Source organism: Penicillium coprophilum, assembly GCF_028826855.1.
Source record: "Penicillium coprophilum strain IBT 35676 chromosome Unknown utg000005l_segment0_segment0, whole genome shotgun sequence".
NCBI lineage: Eukaryota > Fungi > Ascomycota > Eurotiomycetes > Eurotiales > Aspergillaceae > Penicillium > Penicillium coprophilum.
In genome coordinates this window covers 2,247,959-2,273,866 of record NW_026622724.1, presented here as the reverse complement: position 1 = coordinate 2,273,866, position 25,908 = coordinate 2,247,959, and the positions used below count along the sequence as shown (strand labels likewise).

The following is a 25,908-nucleotide window of genomic DNA, read 5'->3' as shown; positions in this document are numbered from 1 at the left end:
AAGAGGTATTACCTTATATTATTTTATATTGTTTATTTATTATATAAGCGAGTATTTTGATTTTGAGGTTATAAGTAGTAGATAGATATAGATTAAAGAAATACACTCCTATACCCCTCTAAATCCACTTCTTAGATAGTGCTTCTAGGCCCCTTTTGTATATAAGATTAAGTATAAAGCCTAATTATAAGTACTAAATCGACCTATATACTAAAGGGTATATAGCCTTAAGCGTTCCCCTCTTCAATATATATATAGAGCCTATATTTATAGTAACCGATATCTAGTCCCTAAGTACTATAAAATGTCCACGACAGTATATAGTAGAATATTATCTTAATCACTACTTTGCTCTATAGTCTAAGTTACTATACTAAATCTTGTGGTTTCTATATATATTAGAGGAACTACTACTACTATCGAGGGGATAAGGTAGAAGAAGAATTATAATAAATTAGAAGTAAGAAATATAGGGTCTATATACTCTTCTAAAACTATCTAAATAAAGGCTTAATCTAACAAATAAGCAATTTAGTAAATAGGAAAATATAGGAGATAGTCTAATAATATAATAACACTAAAGTATATAAATACGAATTCAATTAAATAACGCCTCCTAATATACTTATCTCTATACACACTTTGTATAAATAGAGGCTATACTATCCCGATACTTTCTTTTAAGTGATCTAGAATATATTAGGTAGTTCCGGATCTTCTAGTCGCTCCTATAGTCTATAAAAGGAGAGTCGATACCCTACTATATTACAAACTATTATATAGTTTTAGGAAAGCCACTTATCTTCCTTTCGATACCCTACGCTAAGCGTAGCGATATTGTGACAATTTCTATAGGGTATCGGATATAAAAGGAAATATATTTGTTATAAAGGGCGCACGTTTAATAACCTTATAGATCTAGCGAGGGAAGGGTCTCGTTCGTAGTAATAAACTCTATCTTAGGCTAATATAGAGTTATAAGAGCGTTAACTATATCTTTATAGACACCGCGACACCGAATTAAACCTTTATATAAGTAAAAGCCTCTATTATAGGTAGGCGAAGTATTGAGTTAGAAGTAGAAGTTAGAGACTAAAAGTACTATTATAACTTTAATAAGCTGACCTTATAGGCGTAGGTATATTTACTCTTTCTATAGCGGTATACTTTGAATATCGTCTAGCTAAATTAGGAATGGTAGCTCGATATTTAAACGAAAGAAATCTTACCTACGTTGCTTATCTAACCTATTTCTGATATCACTATATCTAGTGTGTCTATTAAGGAAGTCTATAAAGGAAGCCTATAGCCTCTGTATAGAGTGGGTTTTTCTCTTAGGTAGGCCCTTAGAGGCTTCTCTGGTCCCTAGTGAGATAACAATATCGCGAGATATATTTTTGTCCTAAATATAGGTAGACTCCTATATTACTAGTTCAATAGGGTTAGGGAACCTAAGCCCACTATCCTAATACTCTTAACTATCAACTATAATAGGCTTAAAAAAACTAGACTAGTAATTAACTAGGAGAAGTAATATATAGATATAGATATATAGATATATATAGGGGCTACTATTGTTGCACAAGCTCTGTTTAAGTTTAGTATAATTCTATAAGAAGTATGATTAGATATTAACTTACGCTTACTATAACGAAGCTTTGTCCCTATTGTCTTTAGGTCGAACCACTATATACCCTGAAAGCTATTAGGAAGATAGAGAAGGATTTCTAAAATTATATATACCTATTGGTTATACTGAACCGTTATAGTTTATGAATATTAAACATTTATTCCCCCTAGATATCGTAGTAAGTACTACCTTTATCCCTAATACTATACTAGGGATATAACTAAATAAAAGTCCTAGGAAATTCTCTTAAAGGGCACCTTCTAGGAATCGCTTATTATATATTGTATCGCTAGTTATATATTTAACCACTACTTTTAGTTTACCTAATACGGACCTAGAGGTTAAGAAATATCGATAGGTAAGGGTCTCGAATACACTAGTATAATAGGAGATAGGCCACTTTTGGTGGAATTTGGCTAGTATAGTTAGGCCCCCTAGTCTATTAGTTATATATTGTGTATAGGATACTATTTATTGAAGACTCACTAGAGCTTATACTAATTACAAGATTAATTATATCGTGGATTAGGCAATCTCTAAGTAATTTCTATAGTTTACCTAAGAACTTAAGGGGCGTTATACCTCGCGCACTACTGCTATTAATACCTATAATCCTTACTCTAGCTATTAGTGGCTTAATATTAACTAGTAATTCACTGTTATTACCAAAAAGGTAATCTATCCGGACTTAACTATCCGATTTCGGAAGATAAATGCTAAATATAGTAGTATATATATTATATATAGAGTGGCTATAGCTTAAATATCTCTTAGGGGGCGGAAAAGACACTAGATATAGACTATATTTATCACAATCTATTGTAGGAAACTACTATACCTTTGGGCGTTCGCTTAGTGAAGCTATATAGTATCTATATATCTATCCTCTAAAGCCTCGAATATATAGTTATATTGATTTTACACCTCTCGATCTAAATAGGTAGAATACTGTGGTCTATATAAAAATTGAAATACCTTATTGTAATAGGACCTATATAGGCTACAGTATATTAAATATAGGTCGAAGACTATAGAAAGTTAGGAGACAATATATATAGAATCTAACACTTATAATATATCCTCTTTAGGTACGTATTTATCATAATACTAGAGGTAATAAATACTATAACTATATTGTATAGAATCTTAAACTAAACGTAGAGCTTAAGAAACTTCTATAGATATATATAGTGATCTTCCCTGATAGGACTTATATCTCTCGAGACCCTAATAAAGTCGAATACTGCTCCTAGGTTATATACAGTATACTTTACTACTAAGTTAAAGAAATATAGAAGGTAAGAGGCGGAGAAAAGATATCGGAGACTAGATTTTATCTCTCTTAATTCTTCTATATAATATCGAATCTCGGTATATAACTGTTAATAGCGAGTGGATAGAGAAAGGTATTTGCCTACTAGTTAGAATATTTTAAGTGTGGAAAAGCTTGATAAAAGTTAGTGCCTAAGGTTAGATAAGGTTAAGTAGTCCTCTATATAAGCCTTACTAAACTTACTATCCTCCGAAAAAATAATAAGCAATCTAGGAAGCGTATCGGAAGGTAACAAAGAATTATTTTGAACCTCTATCTACGCTATTAAGCGTAGCCCAATTACCTCTAAAGTCTAAAAATCATCCGTAAATATATATATAATATCGCTAAAAGTAAAGACGAGTCTAGAATATAGAACGTCGACAATAGTATATAATATAGTTATATACTATATTGTAGTATAAGATATAGTTTTATAGCACTATATATAACTCTTTTCGGAAATAGGAATTTGTAATAGGTTACTATCGGCAAAAAGTATAGGATTATCGCTTATTAAAGATATCGTATCAATCCGTAGGTTAATATATACTCGATCTCCTCGACGTATATTATTTCGATTAAAGATATTCTGTATCGCCTTATCTTTGGTTGATATACCTAAAAAGAGACAAAGCTAAGGGCGTTGAATATCTAGATTAGGTATTTCGCGAACTAGAGTACTTAGTCGATTGGTTCTTTCTATAATAATCTCTCTTAAATCACTATTCTCTATAACGCGAAGCTATCCGGTATACTTATAGGAAGCTATTGTTTAATATCTTATACTTTACGTAGAGTTACTTAAATTTATAGTATATTAGGAGTCTTTGATTATAGTAAATAGTAAATAGCTAAATATAAGATTGTTTTAATATATAAATTAAGTGCGCTAAAAATAACGTATAAGAATATATAGATTAAGTCTTTTCGCCCTTTTAAAGATTATCTAGGATAGCGGATAGCTACTGGTTTAAGGTTTCTATATTTAAAATATTGTTCTCGAGCTATTTAATCATAGTAATTATCTTTTCGACCGATTATAGAAAATTGTTAGTAATTTCGATATATTCTCGATGTTTATTATATAGAGCCTTTATAAAGTCCTCTTTTAAGAGGATTATAGGATCTAGATTTACTGGTTTCTTTGACTATTAGATATAGGATTTTAGTAGGTAATATCTTAGAACTTATATCTATTAAATAGTTAAATCTTTAGTAAACTCTAATTTATATTAGTAGTATACAATATTTTATTTTAATTAACCATTATATATTAGCCGCTATAATTATATTCTATAGATCTTAGCCGGTAAATATAATATCCTAGGTAGCCACTAGAAAGAATCATTAAGAAAGGGCTTATTAATATAACTCCTATAAGCAGAGAGACCTATAAAAGGCCGGTATAGGGGTAACGCCTATAAGGAGTAACGCCTATAAGGGCCTATATAGGGTAACGCGCACGAGAATACCTAACTATAGCACAAAGAGACCCTAGGAAATATAACCGAGGGGTAACTATCACCGTATAACTTATTTAAACTTTCGGCCCTACTTTGATTGTTCCGATAAGCGTTATCCCCGAACTAATAGGTTCCGTCCAATATTTATAGCTAGTACGTAATCAGTAATATCTATAAGGCCGAATAAGCCTTATAAAAATAACCCTAGCGAGGGAGTAACGCGAAGGAAAACAAGGGAAAAGAAATAGTTATATCTAGGAGGTTCCCTACGTAGGAGACTTAATAGGGTAGACTACTACGCGAAATAGGGGGATAGAGCGCCCTATAAGGCGAAGAAAAAAGTGATTTCTACGATATCACGTTAAATAAGGTAGAAGAGATAAGGTATTTTGATTACGTAGGAGGCTCCCTACGTAGGACACTTTTTAAGGCGGACTGCTACGTAAATCATTGCCGAATATATTACGCCTACGCTATATAAACCCTATCTTATCTAATTTAGCTCGTAGGCTAGATTGTTAGCTAAGACACTAAATCGTAAGCTAGACTATTTATAGCAACCCTTATCGCGCTATAACGTGGCGTAACCGATATTTAGGTACCTATAGTATATTAGTGTAGTATATTGCCTATAAGGCCGATCTAATTATAGGATCTAGAATTAATTTCCTATTAGTATACTTAATATAGCTAATATACGCCGAAGACCACTTAGATTTAACTATATAGCTAAATAAAACTATTATAATAAGGAAACTACTCCACTAATCAAAAGGATTATCGCCTTAAATATCTTTCTACTCCCTCTATCCGGATAGTACTAGATCGAACGGATTATTTTAGAGCCTTAGTTAGGAGTCCCTCGATAGATGTGCTAAGTTGTAAGAGAAATAGCTAAAGGTTCTCGAGGTAAGCCTCTAAGTCGGCGATCCTTCTACCTAAAATTAGTATTAGTTAGAGAATATATCTATTTAGTAGACTAACTTTTGCTTCTCCGTAATCCTAGTATAGTTAGTAATAATTTCAATTATAAGGTAAGAAGGGGCACTATACCGGTCTTCTAACCTATTAACACGGTCTTTAAGCTTAGTGATCGATTCGCTTAATACCTTAATATTATATTACGGTATCGGACTAGGTAATAGCTCGGGTAGTGTACTAATCGCTTCCACTTTCTCTTCGATTAGAGCTAGTAGGCTAAGTAGAAATAGGTCTAGATACTTATATAGCTCTAGGTACTTATCCAAAATTTAGTCCTATAAAAATATTTTATCGCTGCCTAGGGTGTACTAGAGATTGGGGAACTTATCCCGATCTTCGCCCTATCTAAGAAATTCATTGAAATCGGCAGATTCTATACTAGTGATATATAAGATAAGAAATAGCGTAGTTAGTTAAATTTATCTTATTGTTCCTATATAACCTACCTAATAACCAGGATTTAATTAGCGCTTATTCCGCGGTGTAGCGCCTACGTATAATTGTAAATTTAGAAATTATTACTTTAAAAGGAAGATCGCGCTAGCGAGACACTCTTACCTTAGATTATCTATTTCCTCTAAGCTAACCACGTCTATATTGTTATAAAGCCGCCCCGATAACCACTAAACTAAACGCCCCGGGTTATAACAAACAATACTATAAGGAGGAAGAATAACTTCTAATTGTCCTTAAGTAGCTAGGTAGACTCTTATAGTTAGAAATTGCGCTTAGATTCAACAAAAGTGTCCCGGAAGACCGATATAGAACTATATCGGCCCTAGAGAATAAGTGGCGATAGTTACAAAAGACCCACTAGTAAGACAATATCACTCTAGGTTAGATTATTATTTCTAGTTTCTAATTTTAGTATAGCTTAGTCGACCTTTCTTATATCTTCCTAGAGTAGGGTTAGTAACTCGGTGGATAGTAGGGGATTAGGAAATAATCTATATAGAATATAATTTCGTATTATATAGATATTAATATACGCGCTTAGAATTTAAGCCTTACTTTTTTCCCCTATAGTTCTAAGTAGTTATAATTATTTAACCCTCTTCCTACCGGGGATTCTATAGAATTCCTATCCCTTAAATCAATCCCTCTAAATAAATCTATTACGATAGAAAACCAAGCTATATATATATACAATTTTTTGACTATTTGATAATTCCCCGCTAATAAGTTAAGGTAAACTCCGAAAATATTCTCGTTCCTTTGAGCGTTATACGCTAGTTCTTCCTACGCGAGTAAGTAGATACTTATTTAATTATAAACCTTCGAAAGTATAGTTTATCTCTCGAGAGCTCGCTATATACCTTAGGGTAGAGAATACAATATATTATTATCGAGAAAAATACCCTATTAGCACACTATAACTAACTATATATAGACTACTTAAAACTTTTCGAAGCCTATAAGTACCTTAAGAAGTAAATCAATTATACTAGATTAGGGATTATAGATCTTCCTCTAAAAGAGCGCCTTATATCTGTAGATATCACTACCGAGGGAGTATGATATTTCCTTCTAAGAATATTTTATTTGGAATATTTTATTTATTCTTAGTTATATAGTTCTATAATATTATCTATTAAAATATAATATAAATTGAACAAAGTTTATCTGATAATATCCCTATTCCTTATTGTCGATTTAAGAATATTGTATACTAGGGCGTTATAGCTTCCGATATATTTACGATATAGCTATCTTTCGATATATATAAATAATATCGGCTAATAAGTCCTTTAAGTTTATTTTGGTATTAAGACTTGATTTCGATATAGCTTATATATTAGGTTATTAATAAGCACTATCCTCACTATCCAAAGTATTAGACACCGAGGATTTGATTTGAAATTTGGCGATATAGTATTAAAACTAGCGCCTTGTAATAGCCTAGCTTTCTGGATAGTTTCTGTTCTAGATTATCTCCTAAACAAAGTTATATATATCCTTATAGTGTGTAGTTAAGCGGTAGAACTTTATATCTCTAACTACTAGGTCTAGCTAAATACCTACGCGATAAAGATTATACACTTCAATATAGCTAGTGCTAGGAGGACGATTTAACACCCTTTTGTTCTATCGGTTAATTATAAGATTTATCGATATTAACTACTCCTTTACTCTTTTACGTTAATCGTTAGGTTCCTAAAGAAGGGATATAATAAATCTAGTCGACTAGTTCTATAGGTGCTCGTAATAGCTAGTATCGATAGCTAGGTAAACTCCCTTATTAAGGTACGTAATAAAAACACTATATAGCCTATTTTAAGGATCGTGTTAGGAGAAGCCTTCGCTAGTGGTTACTTTTAAGCGAAGTCCTATAGGGGGCGCTAAATATATAGGGGCTAAATCTATAGGGAGGCTATTTAATAGGGCTTAATTAATAAATTATAAATATATAGAATAACACAAAAATACTATTTGGTATAAATAACACTTTTCCCCTTCTACCTACTATAATATTTATATATAGCTACCTTTAGTATATTTAAATAATAATTACCCCTAAAGTATATTCTAATATTAAGAGTTATAAATATTCTCGCTTTATAGAGACTAAAAACACCTATTTACTAACTTCTATCGTTAATAATATCAAATCGTAATAATAGAAGTAATAAGTCCCTAGTCGACCTTAAGAGTATAGAAGGCTAAAATATCTAGGCTATATCGAGAAGCGAGAACAATAACTATAATAACGTTAATAACCGCCGCCGCCGCCGTAATAACTCTAATTACCGTTACCCTAGGGAAGATTCCCCTAGTGGTATTAAGTAAGAGAGCGATACCGAACCGGAAGCCGAAAATAATCAGCGAAATAATACTAATAACCGCCGCCACCGCACTAACTCCTATACTAGTGATAATAACCCTCCTAGTATTAAGCGCGTTAGGGGCGATACTAAAGAGGAAGGCGAAAATATCCCGGTTTACGAAGGGAATATCTCCGATAAGGATAGCGAGGTAGAATTGTTCCTTTAAACTATATAGCCAATATCGGAGCTACTAGATTATACCGCGGAAATATCTAGCCTACCGATAGAAGGAACTATACTTACTTAGCGTAGAAATAGCCCCGGGAAATCAGTGATAGTCGGATATATATATAGCGGGTCTATAACTACGCGATTAATCCTAGCGGCCCAGTATTTTATTCCCTCTCGAGTACCTAATATTTTAGAATAAAGCCTTAGCCGCTAAAGGGACTGTATCTAGACCGAACGAGATATTTAAGGTTAGGGAATTGTTGTATAGCGAGTAGATAAAAGCCTAGTTAACTAGGACCTAATATCCTTATTAAAACCGATAAGTAGAGCGTGGTATCTAGAGATATATATCTATATTTATTGGTAGGGTAGAGATATAAGCTAGGAATCGCGAGAAACTCTTCGATTTGTTTATATTAGCGACTAGCTAAAGATAGATATATTAATCTATAATATAGTAAAGGAGTAAGAGGCTAATTACCACGAAGTACTTACTAGAGTAAGGCTAGAGTATCCTATAGCGAGTACCTATATAAAAAATAAACACTAGAGAAACGTGAATATATACCGAGGTATATACTAGTTATAGCTATATACTAAGGAAAATAGGTATATAACAATAATTAGATATAAACTAGCTTTCCCGAGAGAGGATAACTCTTAACACTTCGATAGTGGTATAGGTATAAACAATAATAGTACCTTTTAAGAAGTTAGTGAAGAATATTAAGAGGGATATTATAAAGGGTCTAATAAGGTAGAGGAGATAGATAATATTAAGGAAGTTTAGGACAATAGAGAACAACGATATAGAGATATTTAGTAGCTTCGGCGTGACTTAAGCCCTATTTATAAGGAAGTTTCTAAGGCCTAATCCTTCTTTACGCCTAACGATAGCCCTACCCGAGTTCGATAGTATAGTGAAATATATAATAGAGATATAGTATATTTACTCTAAGAGTAACTAGGTCGCCTAGCTCTAGTTATATACCTTAAGGGAATAGAGACCTAGCCCGGGGTATACTGGAAACACTAACTAACCAGTGTGTACTTTACCTTAATTAGGGTAATTAATAGCGGACACTACTGTTTAACTAGAATAATTAGAGGGGTTAGTAGTAGTAGACACTATAGTCTAACCGCTCTAACCACTCCAATCAGGGTAACTAACCTAACTAGGGCAACTAATAGCGGACACTGTAGCCTAGCTAGGGTAGTTAGTAGTAATAGACACCATAGTCTAACCACTCTAACTAGGGCGATTAATAGCGGATATCATAGTCTAACTAGGGTAACTAATAGCGGACACTATAGCCTAGCTAGGGTAGTTAGTAGCGATAGACACCGTAGTCCAACCACTTTAACTAGGGCGATCAATAGCGGACACTATAGTCCAACTAGGGCAACTAATAGTGGACACTATAGCCTAGCTAGGGTAGTTAGCAGCGATAGATACTATAGTCTAACCACTTTAACTAGGGCGATTAACAGCGGATACTATAGCCTAGCTAGGTGTTATGGACCTATCAGGCACCCAACGACCCAAACTACCCCACCAGCATTATAGGCCATCGAGAGCCAATCAACCTAGATCATATACAAAGGACACCCCAGCCAACCAGAAATCGTGTTATATAATCATATAGGTAGTAGACCGGTCGACGGTAGAACGATAGATTCCGCCAAGACAAATCTACCAAGCTACTATCTACCTAACTACCCCTAGGAAGATAGGAGGATATATAAGGACGTTCATTTATATACTTAGTCTAGTTCTTTATCTTCAATCCTATATTATTACTTATATATACCTATATAGACTTACGACTCTTAACTAAGATATAACTTAATAAACACTATAAGCTAGACTAATACCCTAGTATAGATCTACTTAGCGCTCTACCTAGTATCGATTCCTCGATATAACTTCTAGGGACTTAGGCTATAGTAAGGCCTATAGATAAGGTAATAGCTTAGTAACAATAGGCGTATCGTTAACGTAGGAAACCTAAGGTATATTAAGGTAACTATACCCTAAACCACCTAACCTAACTATAACTAGTTAGCTAGTACGTAATATATTAAAGACTATCTCGATCTTAGTCTCGAGTCTAAACAAACGATAATATATCTCAAATCGAAAAGAGAGTAGTATAGGCTCCGGTCTAGCAACCTAAGAAAGAGGAACCGGACTCTAACAACGAGAGAGACAAGACAATCGCGAAATAGGAAAAGTAACTAGCCGATCTACAATATAACCTAGAGAAGGCTATATAGGCTATCAATAATCATAACGCGAATAACAGTAGTAAGTTTAGGTAAGTTAACGACTTCCTCGAACAACTTAAGTAATAGGTAATCGTATCTACACTAACTAGCACTGTAGGTATACCACGACTTCCTAAGGTAGAATACTTTAAAGGAACCCGATCCAAGCTTTAAGGATTCCTTACGTAAATAGATATACACTTAGATATAAACCGAGATAAGTTACCTAGTAAAGCTAGTAAGGTGATTTTTATATCCACTTACTTATATAGATAAGCCTAGAACTAGCTTAAGCTATATATATATAACTACTATAAAAAGACACCGGAAAAATAGTCTTTTACCACTACTTCTATCTTTAAAAGCTATACTAGCTTTAGATAATACCTAGAATAAATATTCGGAGATATCGATACCTAATAAATAGCCGAAAGAAGATTATAGAAGATTAAGTAGTAGGGCAGCGTATCGGTCTATACCTCCGAATTCTAGTAGATTATATCCTACTTAGACTTACCTAATCGAGTATATATTCTATACTTCGAAGTAGGGTTAAAGCTAGAAGTTAAGGATAAACTAGTATAAATCGATAGACCTAACACTTTAGACTAACTTATCGCTATCGTAGTTAAGATTAATAACTATATTAATAAGAGATATTATAAGTAACAAGAAATAGAGTAGTAGAAGAAGGGTAAATTATATAGATTTAATCGATTTCGATAGTATAGGCGCTACAAGAAAGCACTATATAACAATAATCTATATAGCCTAAAACCGATAGAGTTAGATACCACTTAAGATAAGTAGAAAGAGCGTTAGCAGAAAAACCTTTATTTTGTATATAGGAAACTAGGACACTATATTCGAGAATATAAGAATAAGAGGCCCAATAGACCGAGGCCTAGGTACTAGGCTCTATATAAAGAACTACGTATAACGCGCGAATAGGTACCACGCGAAGAACTATATATAACACAAGAAAATAAATACCTAATCAGCGAGTTATTAGAAGATCTCTTAGTAAGATAGAATAACCTAAGCCCGGAAGAGATATTAGCCGGCAACCTATATATTAAAAGGTTAGCTAAAGGACTATAAGCGGAATTCCTAGAAATTAAGTGGGATATAATAGAAAGTCAAGGATAGACCTAGTATATAAACCTAGGAGATAGCGACTCCCAGGAAATAGGCAATAACTTTCGGGAGTAAGAAGTAGGTCACCTAGGGACACTAGTTATATCCCTAGGAAACTAGGAGAACCTAGAGACCTCCTAAGGGGCTAATTATAGCGTAGAGCCTAATACACCGCTAAGGACAAACCGAGCGATCCTAATTAAGGGACTCGAAGACTTAGAAGAAGGAATACCTAAGTATAACTATAGATAGAACTATAGGGAAGCTAAAACAAAGCTTTAGGACCACCTCTAAGAATAGAGTTAGGTCGACGCGTTAGAAGGAAGGATACTTAATATTATAAATAGAAATAATCTAATAGGATACCCTTATAACGATTCCGCTTATATATATAGAGGATATATATAATACCTAGAGTATAGTAGGATAGCTAGTGTGATATACTACAATAAACTATATATAATTCATAGGTCCGGTAAGTTAGATCTAGGCATCGAACTAAGGCTACTAGCGTGGATAAAGAAACTATAATAGCGAAAAGAATACTAAGGAATTTAGTATAATAAGCGATAAATATATAATTATCGGAACTAGCTAACCAAATATCTTACCGCGATAATATCGGGAACCTATATTAAACTCTATATAGAGTTACCTACTAGAAAAGCCTAGACACTTATTAACTTAGGGGCTATAAATAACTTTATAAGCCCAATATTCTAGGAAGAACAAAGAATTTTAACCTAAGGATTACCTTACACAATCCTAGTTAGCGGACTAGATAGAGAAATACTCTCGGGAGGAGTAACCGAAGAAACTATGATACTTTATATAAATATTAACTAGTACCCAGAAAATATTAAGTTTAATATTCTAGCTATTAGGAACTACAATATCGTTCTTAGTATACTATAGCTCCGAAGGTATAACCCTAGTATTAACTAGTAGAAGGAAACTATCGAATTCAATAGATATAGGTATATCGAATAGGGACCCTACAATCGATCATAAATTAGGAAACGACCTATAATAAGATAGGATAAAACCCCTATAGCCACTAAATAAGTACTAGATATATCTAACCAAGAATTATTAGAATATATACTTATTAAGAGCGAAAAGCTATACGTGACCGATAGCGAACCCTAGATTCCAGAAGAGTACAAGGATTACTAGGATATATTTACCCCACTAGAGGAGGGTAAACTACCTAAGTATAGTCTATTCGACTATAAAATCAATATTATAGAAGGCTCTAAACTAACCTTTAAGCCTATCTATTAATTATCGCAGAAAGAATCTAATATACTTAAGGAATATATCGACAATAACCTAAAGAAAGGTTATATCTAAGCCTTAAAATCACTAGCCGGATACCTAATTATCTTTGTACCTAAGAAAGATAGATAGTTACAACTTTGTATGGACTATCGATATTTAAATTCGATCACTATTAAGGACCAATACCTACTACCACTTATTCACGAGATATAGGGTAGGATCAGAGGGGTAAAATACTTCATAAAGTATAATATTACTAATACTTACTATTATATTAGGATTAAGCTAGGACATAAATAGAAGATAGCTTTTAGAACTAAGTTTAGACACTACGAATACCGAGTAATACTATTTAGCCTCACTAATATACCTACTACGTTTTAGCAATTTATCTTTAAGGTACTCGAAGAATACTTAGATATCTTCATTATCGCCTATCTTAATAATATTTTAGTGTTCTCTAAGACTATAGAGGAATATATATAGCACAATAGGAAGGTACTACAAAAGCTAAGGGAAACAGAAGTCACCCTTAAACTTAAGAAATATAAGTTTTATATACAAGAAACTATATTCCTTAGATATTGTATTAGTCCTAATAGACTAGGAATAGAGGAAGACAAAGTCAAAAGTATTATAGATTAGCTAACGCCCAAAAATATTAAGGAAGTATAATAGTTCCTTAGACTAGCTAACTATTACCGGAAGATTATCGATAGATACGCTAATATAGCTATAGGGCTATATTAGCTAACTAAGAAGGAATAGCCCTTCTTATAGGACGAATAAGTAGAGTAATCTTTTAATAAGCTTAAAAGGCTATTCGCTTAAGGAACTATTATCGCTATATTCGACTACAAATAACCTATTGTCATAGAAATAGACGTATTAGATTATACCCTAGGAGTAAGACTCACCTAGCTAGGGATAAATAGGAAGTACCGACTAGTAGTATTCTAGTCTAGAAAAATAATCCTAGTAGAGCTTAACTATAATATATACGATAAGGAACTCTTAGCTATAGTATTAGCTTTTTAAGTCTAGAGAGTATACCTTAAAGGAGCTAAATATATAGTAGTGGTCCGATTAGACCACAAAAACCTTACGTTCTTCACTATAACAAAAGTGCTTACCTAATAATAAGTATAATAGGCTAAAACCCTAGTATAATATAATTTCAAAATCGAACACTATAAGGGAACAGAGAATAGCTAAGTAGACACTCTTAGTAGATAACTAGATTACGAGGTAGGAACTAAAGTAGTAGAACCTACTATCCTAAAACAATATTTAGATAGAACAATCTTATATAATCAATAAATACTAGCTACTACACTAGAACTATAGGACAATAAACTAATCCAGAGGATTAAGTAAGAAGTAGAAAAAGACCAAATCCAAGAATTAGCCAGAGATAACGGTAAGTTAGTTAGAAATCAGGAAGGAACTATCCTAATATATAGACTAATCTATATACCCTTAAGTATAAGGAAAGAAGTGATCTAGAAACACCACAACAACCCTACTCACAGATATATAGGAATAGAAAAGACTATTAAGTATATCTCACGAAACTATTATTTTCTAAATATATATCGAAAAGTTAGATTCTATATCAAGAATTACGATATATACTAAAGAAACAAGCTAGTATAATATACACTATATAGAGAAATATAACTATCTAAGACTCCCGCGAAACTATAGGATTAGATTATAATAGACTTTATCACAAAGTTACTAATCTCCGATAGACATAATATAATTATAGTTATAGTCGATAGGCTAACAAAATACGCTTATATAATTCTAATAATAGAAACTATTACCACCGATATAATAGCTAATATTATCTTACGATATATAGTTACTAACTATAGACTACTAACCAAAATTATATTAGATAGAGATAAACTATTTACCTCTAATATATAGCAATCTTTTGCGGATTAACTAGGTATTAAATTAAGAATATCAACAGCCTATTACCTATAAACCAACGGATAAATAGAGAGAGTAAACCAAACACTAAAGTAGTACCTAAGACACTACGTGAACTACTAACAAGATAATTAGGTAGGACTACTACTAATAGCGTAATTAGTATACAATAACACCATACACACAATAACTAACAAATCACTATTTTATATAAATTTTGGGTACCACCCAAGGGTGATTAGAACCCTATAAGGATAGGTAGCTATAGCCGAGTTAGTAAGACTTAAAGCTACCGAACTTAAATAGCTTTACCTATAGCTATCCTAGGATATCGATTTCGTTAACCTCTAAATAAAGAAATACTACAATAACCAGTATAAAGGAGGGCTAGACCTAAAAAAGGGGGAAAAGGTCTACCTACTACAACGAAACATCAAAATAAAATAACTAAGCGACAAACTCGACTATCTATAATTAGGACCCTTTAAAATCGACGAAAAAATAGGACAAGTTAATTATCGATTAAAACTCCTATATAGTATACAAAAACGTTACCTAGTATTCTATATCTTATTACTTAAACCCGTGTTAAACGATACTAAAATCGCTACCGATATAGAACTCGATATAGAAACCGAAGAAGAATATAAAGTCGAACGTATCCTAGTAGACTAATAGTACAATAGTTAGCAATAATTACTAGTATAATAGAAAGGTTACCCTACCTCAGAAAATATATAGGAACCTATCGCGAATTTAAGGGGCTACCACTAGCTTGTTTAACAATACTACTAGAAGGTAAAGCGAACTCCGGAACTACAAGAGGTAAGGAAGACTTAGAATCCTAGAAAGAAGAAGGGAGACCAATAATCTCCGACAATATCCGATCGAAGTTAGGATAATCGGTAGTAGCGGCTAACTACTCTAGATCCAGAGTAGAGGAGGAAGGCTACTTAGGGGACGAATATTTTTTATCGAGAATTTAAAGAAGCTTAGTATTATACTCTAATATTTTAAAACCCTTTTGTTTTAAGAAAGCTATTTATTTTCTTAACTATCGCTAACACAATATAGCCTCTTAATATTATTTTTATTTATTCAGTAATTTTTGGTATAACTCCGTAAGATAAGATTATAGCGTAGATAACTCGGGCTCTAGTAAATCAAGCTTACTTTTATTCTTTTTAATATTAATAGAAAGTTTATCTTTAGCGTCACGCAATAGATCCCACTTACGAGAAGTATAGAAATCTTGTTTACACGACCTACCTACCCGCGTGTAGGTAGCACACTTAGAATAACAACGAGAACGATCTATTACGCAAGATATACCTAAACTAAGGTAGTGACTATAAGGAACAGTAGTTACAAAACTATTCGCCTTAATATAGTCCGCTTATATACGATAAGTAACTAAAGAATCACGAGGGAGCTTAGGAGTACTTTCTAAGATAGAATTAGCCTTACGTTTAGGTATAACGGGATAGGAAGGATAGGAGATCTAACTCACCGAAGGAAAGGGGGGACCACAGATTTATAAGCTTCGAGGACAAAACTCCTAGGAAGGAGGAGGTAATATTACAGACCTATTAGGTACCTAACGACCTAAACTACCCCACCAGTATTATAGGCTATCGAGAGCTAATCAACCTAGATTATATACAAAGGACACCCTAGCTAACCAGAAATCGTGTTATATAATTATATAGGTAGTAGACCGGTCGACGGTAGAACGATAGATTCCGCTAAGACAAATCTACCAAGCTACTATCTACCCAACTACCCCCAGGAAGATAGGAGGATATATAAGGACGTTCATTTATATACTTAGTCTAGTTCTTTATCTTCAATCCTACATTGTTACTTATACATACCTATACAGACTTACGACTCTTGACTAAGATATAACTTGACAAACACTACGAGCTAGACTAATACCCCGGTATAGATCTACTCGGCGCTCTACCTGGTATCGATTCCTCGACACGACTTCTAGGGACTTAGGCTGCAGTAAGGCCTGCGGATAAGGCAATAGCTCAGTGACAACAGGCGTATCGTTGACGTGGGAAACCCGAGGTATATTAAGGTAACTATACCCTGAACCGCCCAACCTAACCGTGACCAGTTAGCCAGTGCGTAACATATACGTTTTGAATATCCAATATTTATTAGATTTATTAACTAACACCACTATTACTCTTATTCGATATAGAGCGTATAACTAACAAATCTTTCTAAAGTATATTTTTCGGCGGCGGCTTTCACCGGAGCGATCTGTAAGTTACAGTATTATATAGAGTAGACTTAATAAAATCAAAAGTCTCTAGTGGCGATTTATATATTATATACTATAGGTGTCTTCTAAAAATAACTTAATCTTTGTTATATCGCCCACGGGTGATATATATACTTAGCTATTTTTGATTAATAGTCCACCAATCTATACGCTTGTATATCTATAAGAACCCTAATACTAATTTCTGCGACTAGATAAGATATTGCTTATACCTTTAGATAACTTATAGAATATAGATTACTGATCCCTCTACTCTATATACTATTGTAATTAGGGGGTTATTACTCTTACTCTTCTTATAGACTAATATAAGTCGCGCCTTTAAGTTTATACGAACCTTACTAGCTACTCCGATATAATAGGTAGTAGTGATTATCTTGAAGTATCTTATCTATCTACCTATTATAAGGAGAAAGTCAAGAGCCTAGCTACTCTTATAGCTGATTTATTGGCCTAGTAATATAGTTAGTATATTTATATAAATATATAGCCTGACTGATATTAGAATTCGGTTAGGGTATATAGCTATTATAAACTTATTCCCCCTTCTTATAAGCGACCGATTTAATTTTCTCGCCGATACCCTTAGACTTTCAATTTAAGTATTTATAACTATATATAGTACTTTAGGTATAATATCCACTCTATAAGGTGTTCTTTATATTTCCGTTATAATACACTAAGCTAGGTGGTACCTAAAGCGGAATCTATAAATTTATAGGTTACTAGTAAGAATATTCAATTATTCTTTCTAATATACTAATATTCACTATAAAGGTATTTTCTGGTATTACACTTACTATTATTATATATCTCCTTCGAAGATTTGTAATAGAGATACTTTCTAAAGTTCACAAAATTGCTACTATCCTCGTTAGTATAACTATTCTATACTATCTAATATAGTCTAGGAACTTCCTATAATTAGGAGTTATGATTTCCGGTATTATAATTTCTCTCCTCTTTATACTTCGATAGGTATTACTTCTTATCTAGAATATTAAGTATAGGAAAGTCATATCCTATATAGTTATTATTTAGATAAAATATATAAATACTATTCGAGTTATAATCCTAATTAACCGACTATTTTAAGTTTAACCTAGAATAAGTGTTTATATTTAGATACCTAGTGTTAGCCTACACTCTACTCTCTAGATATATTCCTTTCTAATATTATAGTGGGATAGTGATATAAATAGTAATACTATAAGTATCACGCTACTAGTGCGTAAGGAATAGGGCTTCGCGGAAAGTCTAATAAGGTATCCGAAAAGTGAGTTCTTAACTTAGTTAGATAGACTGTATGGTTATTTAGAGGGACTTATAGGTTATAGCCGCGTTCTTCTTATTGGCACTAGTATTAGAATTTCCCTATTACTATCCTATATTAGACTTATAGTTAAAAGTAATATTAACAATTGTATATATTACAATATATTTATTGTGTAGGAGATTAATTATAAGTGTAGGTTATCCCCTAATATTTAATCTTTCTTTTTAGATTCTAACAAAAGAAAAGCAAATCTCGACTAGATATATAACTAGATAGATAAGCTCCTTCGGAAGGACAATAGGGCTTATATATATTAAAATAATAATAGTTTTACCTTAATTAGTGCTAATAACACACTAGAAGCTTTGTTTCGCGATATATATACTATCCGCCTAACCTACTTAGGAGACTCACGAAATATAGAATAGTAAGTATAGGAGAATTTTTAGGCTCTATTCCGCTATAAATACAAAGGATACTATCCCTAATAACTTTTTTAAAGATAAAAGAAAGGGGTTAATTACTAGTTAGTAGAAAGCCTCCCTTTTAAGGTTTAGAATTAATTTTTACCACTTTAGTCTATATAGAAGGAAGTATTATTATAGAACTTTCTAGGCTTATAGCCTATAAAATAATAGGATTAGTGAATATTATCGATCTTTAATTCCTATTAGCTAGTATTAAAGGAGGCTATACTTAAGCTTTACCTCCTATAAAGTTTTATTCTATAGAGAATAGTAGTTAGGTATATAGCGGTATAGATCCTCTAACAACTTACACCTAGATAGAGGATTCGTATATAGAATATAGTGGAAGCCGACCTATATATAAAAATAGGAAATATAGTTAACTTAAGGCCCTAGTGGCCGAGATTATTTTGAGATAACGTAGAGGGGTATAAGTACTAAAAGAAAGGCACTAGGCCATTTACCGATATATGTGATTATCGATATCGAGCTATATACCTTTAACGACTAACTAAAAGGCCTCCTACTTAGGGTGGATAGGATAGTATAGAAGTACAATATATATAGTATTTTTATATAAAATACGAGGTCTATTCTTAGAAATTAAGATTAACGACTATACTAAATATAAATTAGCTTATCCCGAGCTAGAAATATCCAATTCTAATATATAATCAATATTTACTTAAAGGAAAAATATATCACAAAGATATATATAACGTGCTACCCTTCTAAATCTCTTATATAATCACTCTTTTAGTGTCTTTATCTATAGATTGTATAACTATTTAGCCCCTATAGTTTTTAATATTTATATTTACTCCTTTATAAATTAGATAACAAATAATATTATATCTTTTAAGAGCCACTACTATATATAGGGGAGTTTCCCTTATAAAGGGAAATATATTCTAAAAATATTAATAGTCTTAGTATATAAGGGAATCAAGAGAAGTACCCCGATTAATAAGGATTTTAATAACTTAGAGGGTGTTAGACTCTTTGTTTTGTCTTTCTATAGGGCGTATTATTCTCGGAATAGATCCTTAATAATCAAAGGATTAAAAGTCCTAGGTAGCTCTCGGCCCCTTATCTTTTTAAGAAGTATTCCGATATACTAAATATATTCTTCTCTCTTAAGAAGCACCTAACGTTTAGAGACCGGTCTAGGTTCTTTATTTTTAAGAATATAGCGAAAATAGCCATAGTAGGAGATATTATCCGTAAATTTCTGATTCTAGTTCTATATAACTACTTGGATACACTTCCGGTACCTATTATCTGTCTTTATATCTCCAAAAAAAGGATCGTTATAAGTGCTATCTATAGCCGCCTTAACTAGAGACTAGAACACTTAACTAATATACAAAAGGTACAATCTTTGGTTATCTAGTGTTATATAAGGGTCTCTAAGCTTCTAGAGCTATAACCTATAGGAATTAATCTTAGAATTTATCTCGTTGATTAGGCTTAGAAGTTTGCTAGTAATCTAACTAAGAAGTAGGCTGTTTAGATATATTCGCAATAAATCTATACCTATAAGAGATCGAGGTAAGTCTTCCTATATTCCTTAGGAGAAGAATACCTACTTCTATATATCCCGATCGGATAAGCTCTACTAGCCTTTCTCCGAATCTATATTTATCAATATATACTATCTAAGACAAAACGCTACTTCTTAGTTCTTAGTAAGTGATATAAAGGAAGCCTTACTTTTGGATCCTAGGACTAGCGTATTAGGCTTAGAGATAATGTCTAATATCCTATTACTAGATAGATTAGTATCCTACACTAAAAGAAGGATAATCTAGTTCGTAAAATCGTTCTTAGCGGAGATAACTATAAGGATATCGCTTCGCGGCTCCCCTATATATAATTAAACTATATCTTGAACTAGTTATATATTGGCTATTGATTACTATTGTGTTTCTAAGTAAATCAGACTAGGAAGGTCGACAATTATGAGATATAGCTAGTTAGGGCCTAAAATTTTAACCCAAAGAAGGTTATTAGAAAATACTTTTCTATAGGTAGATATTCCTATCACTACTTTTACAATTTCTATCAAGTTTAAAAGGCTATCGAACCTATCGAGTTATTCGTAAAAGCTCCCGAGAGAATACTACTCTATATCACTATAGGATTAGTAAGGTACAATAGAAACATAAACCCCTACTTATAAGCTCTTCCGAAGAACTAACTTAGTTAGGAATCTAGTATATAGACTACTTTTCACTGGAAAAGACACGCCGGATATCGCTTCGAGGATAGAGCTTTTTCCGGAAGATTAGTCTCCGTATACGATTATTTATAGGAGCGAGATATAATAGCTAATACCTTATAATCGGAGCGTATCGATAGAATCTAGAAGGTCTAGCTACTCTTAAGTATATAAGCCCTTAAGTATATCTATTATAAAGTTTGTGAAAGTTATATTAGAGATAAATTAGAACGAATAAGTAGATACTCTATTATATAGCACTAACCCTATATATTTATAATCTAAAGGACCTTTATATTAATAACAACCCCCTATCGCTCAGAAACCCCTTATATAGCTAATATCCTTATACAATAGTAATTATTCGGGCGACCTATCAATATACTATACCTATATACCACTATATTATAAAATACTTAATCTAATATCCTCGTTAACTAATAGGCTATCTTTGTTATATTCCTAGTATATATAATCACCTATTCTTTGGTAGGTATATCTTATTTCTTAAGTTAACACAAGCTACTTATTTGTGGCTAGACTTATACTAACTTAAGTAATATAATAGAATATACTAAGTATTTCTAGTAGGAGGTTACAGAATTGTTACTAGATTTACAATAGAGGAATATAGGCTAAATAACCCCTTATACTAAGGAATATATAGCTTATAGAATATATGATATAAGCCTACTATCGTATATAAACAGCGCTCTATGATATTCAAAACTATTGCTTATATATATAGATATTAGGAGGGTCTTCTAACGAGGAAAGAAGAAGTAATACTACTAGAAAGATAAATAATACGATATATTTACTTTCTACGTATACTATAATTTAGCTTACACTTTGCCTAGCTTTTTAACACGATTATTCGTTACCTACTTTATTAACGAAGCTCTTTCGGGAATATAAGTCCTATATATATAGTTCGTTTTAGATTGTCAGGAAACACCACTATTACGCCTAGTATCTCTATTTAAATAACTTAGAAATTAGGACCTAGACAATACTGGCTATATACCATTCGGTTTCACTATAGGTAACAGAATCTAGAATTAGGCTATCCTAAGCTTAGTTCTTCCGCTACGCTCACAAAATAATTACCTATTAGCCTCTATCCTACAATAGGTACGTATATATAGCCGGTATTGTGTAGAAATACCTTCAATCTCTATCTCGTGATCGCCCTTCTCTATAGTAACGGAAAGGTTAATATAATTATATAAGCTAAGTTCTAGGTATTACTTCACTATTAATTTGATGCCCTGAATTAGGAAACGATCTAGATTTTTGAGGGAGATAATATAGGAGCGGAAGCTAATTTCGCTGCTGACTATAAATAAGTATATAGCAATCTCGATATCACTTCTTTAACTTTATTCTTTATTAAACCTTTCGGTGTTCTAGAAGATCGATAGTGCCTAGATATAGTTACCTATATAGAGATTTTAATACGTTAGAGTAATAACCCGAAAGCCCCGATAAGGTATAAGGATAATTACACCCTCCCTACTAATAGATACCTTTCTAGATAAGACTATACTCTATCTACCTTTTCCAATATTCTATAGACTCAAAACTAAGCTAACTAGTTGATTAGGAGAAGCTTTATTGTTAAATCTTACGTTTTTGAATTAGGCCTATAATATAACGTATATGGTTTACCCTAAAAATTAGCGGTATCCTATATATCCTATAATAGGTATTCTATAGATAGGACACGCTTTCGATATATTAAGATACCCTATATATAAGTTACAAAATAAGTACCTATATAAAAGAGTTATCTAGAGATCTAGCTATATATAGTAGATCTTATATTCTAAAACAAGCTAGTCCTTTTCTAGGGAGAGTTACTCTTCTATCTTTTGGTATACCTCCCTCCCCCGGCGAACTTCCTCCTCCGCTTTTTGGCGCTCCTCTCTCTCTTAACAAAGTTCCTCCTATAGCGCTTAGGTTTTGTTTCGTAATAGTTAGATTTTATAGTTAACTATATTTCGGATATTCTTAAAAATATTGTCCTAGTCTATTATTAGTAAGGGAAAAGGAGAGTCTTATAAGGGGCTAGTACCAGAATTAATAGCTCTATTTTAGTTCTTTTACGCTTACGTAATAGAGGTATAATAGGTATATTATCGATTACTTTAATAAGTATACTCTTAAACTCTTAGTATCTATAGTTACGCTGAGGGTACCTTCGAGGACGCGAGGTAGTTAACTTAAGGCTTAGTGATCCCTTATTATTAGGGATAATAATCGTGTTAGAATAGCCTACTATTATACCTATAGAGGAAGAAACACTAATATAACTTAGCGGGATAAGAAAGGAAGAGAAAATCATAGTATAACACCGGCTAGGGAGGCCCTTTATATATAGGAGAACCCACAATACCGATATCACTATAAAAGATAACTCGGCTAATAGTATATAGCTAGGCCATAGCGTTACACCGGATATAGGTAGGTATAGATATATAGTTCTCTTAAAATAGTACCTATAGTTAATATAGTGTTATAGGTCAATTAGATAAGTAGGCTGGTTAAGTGTGGGGTAGTCCTAAGAACGGGGCCTTAAAAATAGAGATAATTAGTAGATTGGTATAATCCCTAACTAGAAGCTTGTTATTCTATATCGCTATTTTTAGCTATAGAGTTAAGGCGAGTATATTAGGCCTAGGCCCACTCTTAGAGGACAAAAGCTAGTCTATATAATGTCCTTACTTATAGGGCTCGCCCTATAGTTAAAACGCTAATAGAAGATAGAGAATAGGGACTTTATCGATAGTGTATAGATAGCTATAGGTATATAGATACTATACTTAAATAGGTATATAAACTTTAAATAGTAAATAAAAATATATATCGGATACCATAGGTATCTAGGTATATAGATCAAATATATTTGATATACTATTATATTTAGCAGTATAAATAGGATCTTAGTATCCTATTTATACTTACTTTCTCTTCTTCTTCTCTCTCTTAGTCTTGCTTTTAAATAGAGAATATTATTATCTTCTCTTTTATCAATATATCTACTAGGAGCTATTATCGGTAGGGTCGACTGTGCTAGTAAAGACGCACCTTTTTCGAAGAGCTATCGGGTTTTGGTAGAGTAGTCTTAAAATTACGCTTAAGCTAGGATTCCCATAAATAACCTATAGATCCTTAAAAAAAAAAAAAGAATATAGCCCAGAAAAAAACCAAGTACTTATATAGATAGTAATCGGGCTATATTTTGTATTTTAGATAGGTATTAATATATATTATATTAGAATAGTAGTACGTTAATCTAGCGTTACTAACTATATTAGGGTATTCGTCTCCTAGGATAGGATATTCGATACGTACGTTAACTAGACCTATAGGTAGGGAAATATAGTAAAATGATTAGCTATAATATTTCGAATATCACGTGATCGAGGTAAAGCCCTACCTAGTGAAAAGGGGAACGCTTAAGGCTATATACTCTATGGTATATAGGTCGATTTAGCACTCGTAGTTTAGCTTTATACTCGACTTTTTATATAAGGGAGCCTAGGTTCACTACCCTAGAAAGTGGATTCAGAGAGGGGTAGGAGTGTATATTCTTAATCTATATATATCTACTACTTATAACCTTATAATCTCAATACCTATATAATATAATAGAAATAGAATAAGAGGTAAAGTTAAATATATAGTAAGTATTTTGATTCCTTATTACACTAGTTAATACTAAATAAGAGGAACTATACTAGGTAAAGTAAAAGCTATAGAAGTGACAACCTCTATATTATATTTTATATAATATATTAAGGGTATTTCTCTCTTCTCTAGGTAATAAGGGACACTTAGGATACTAAAATATAGAGACTTATAGTATATTACGAGATAGAAGCCGGGTACTAGTTATTAGTGGGATAATTATAGTCAGCTACTATACTCTATATATAGGTCTCCTGTCCCCTTATGGTTCGGTAGAGAATCTATACTTTCCTACACTAGACCGCTATTCTTCGTGGAGTAAAACTTCCTAGGAGTTAAAGATTAAACTCCTTTAATCCTGGTGGACAGGAATTGAAGATCGACAATATTCACTAAGCCTATTATTTTAGTAGCTATAAGCCTATAAAGCTCTATACTAATATTACCTTCTATACAAACTAAAGTAGAATCAATTTTAGCGCTAATAGATAGGGACTTTCTACACTAAATAGTAATTAATCCTCTATACCTTACTATATATATTCGCCTATAGCTACGCTAACTAATAATAAATTAAGGAAAATTCGAATTATAAATATCCTATTTGTCTAATATCATAGGATCAAAATCTTCTAGGAATAAGTAAGTAATAATCTAGGATATAAACAAAATACGTAGGTTATTATAAATAGTCTACTATATCGACGCTAGTTATTACGAAGAACTACTAGGGAGCGATAGATACTTCTAACTAGTTTCTCCTAGTGAAATTAAGGAACTAGAATATAGAATTTTTAATTAGAATAGGCGATTCTACTTATATAACAAAGTATCCTTAGGGTAGGCTTCTAAGAAATAAGTATTTATATACAAAATCTCTTATTCTAAGATATCTTCCTTTATAACCTCTCTATATACTAGGTTAGATAGCCTAGTAGCCGAT

At 32.5% G+C, this 25,908-nt stretch overlaps 1 protein-coding gene across 1 annotated transcript; it reads right to left on the bottom strand.

Annotated features, from left to right (window-relative positions):
• Positions 1 to 5,302: 5,302 nt before the first annotated feature.
• N7500_008438 (uncharacterized protein) lies at positions 5,303 to 5,604 on the bottom strand (the record flags this gene model as incomplete). Its single annotated transcript, XM_056679582.1, has 3 exons — positions 5,303 to 5,342; positions 5,393 to 5,509; positions 5,534 to 5,604. Coding segments are annotated over 3 exons (228 nt in total), but the record flags the coding sequence as incomplete, so codon positions are not given.
• Between the last annotated feature and the right edge of the window lie 20,304 nt (positions 5,605 to 25,908).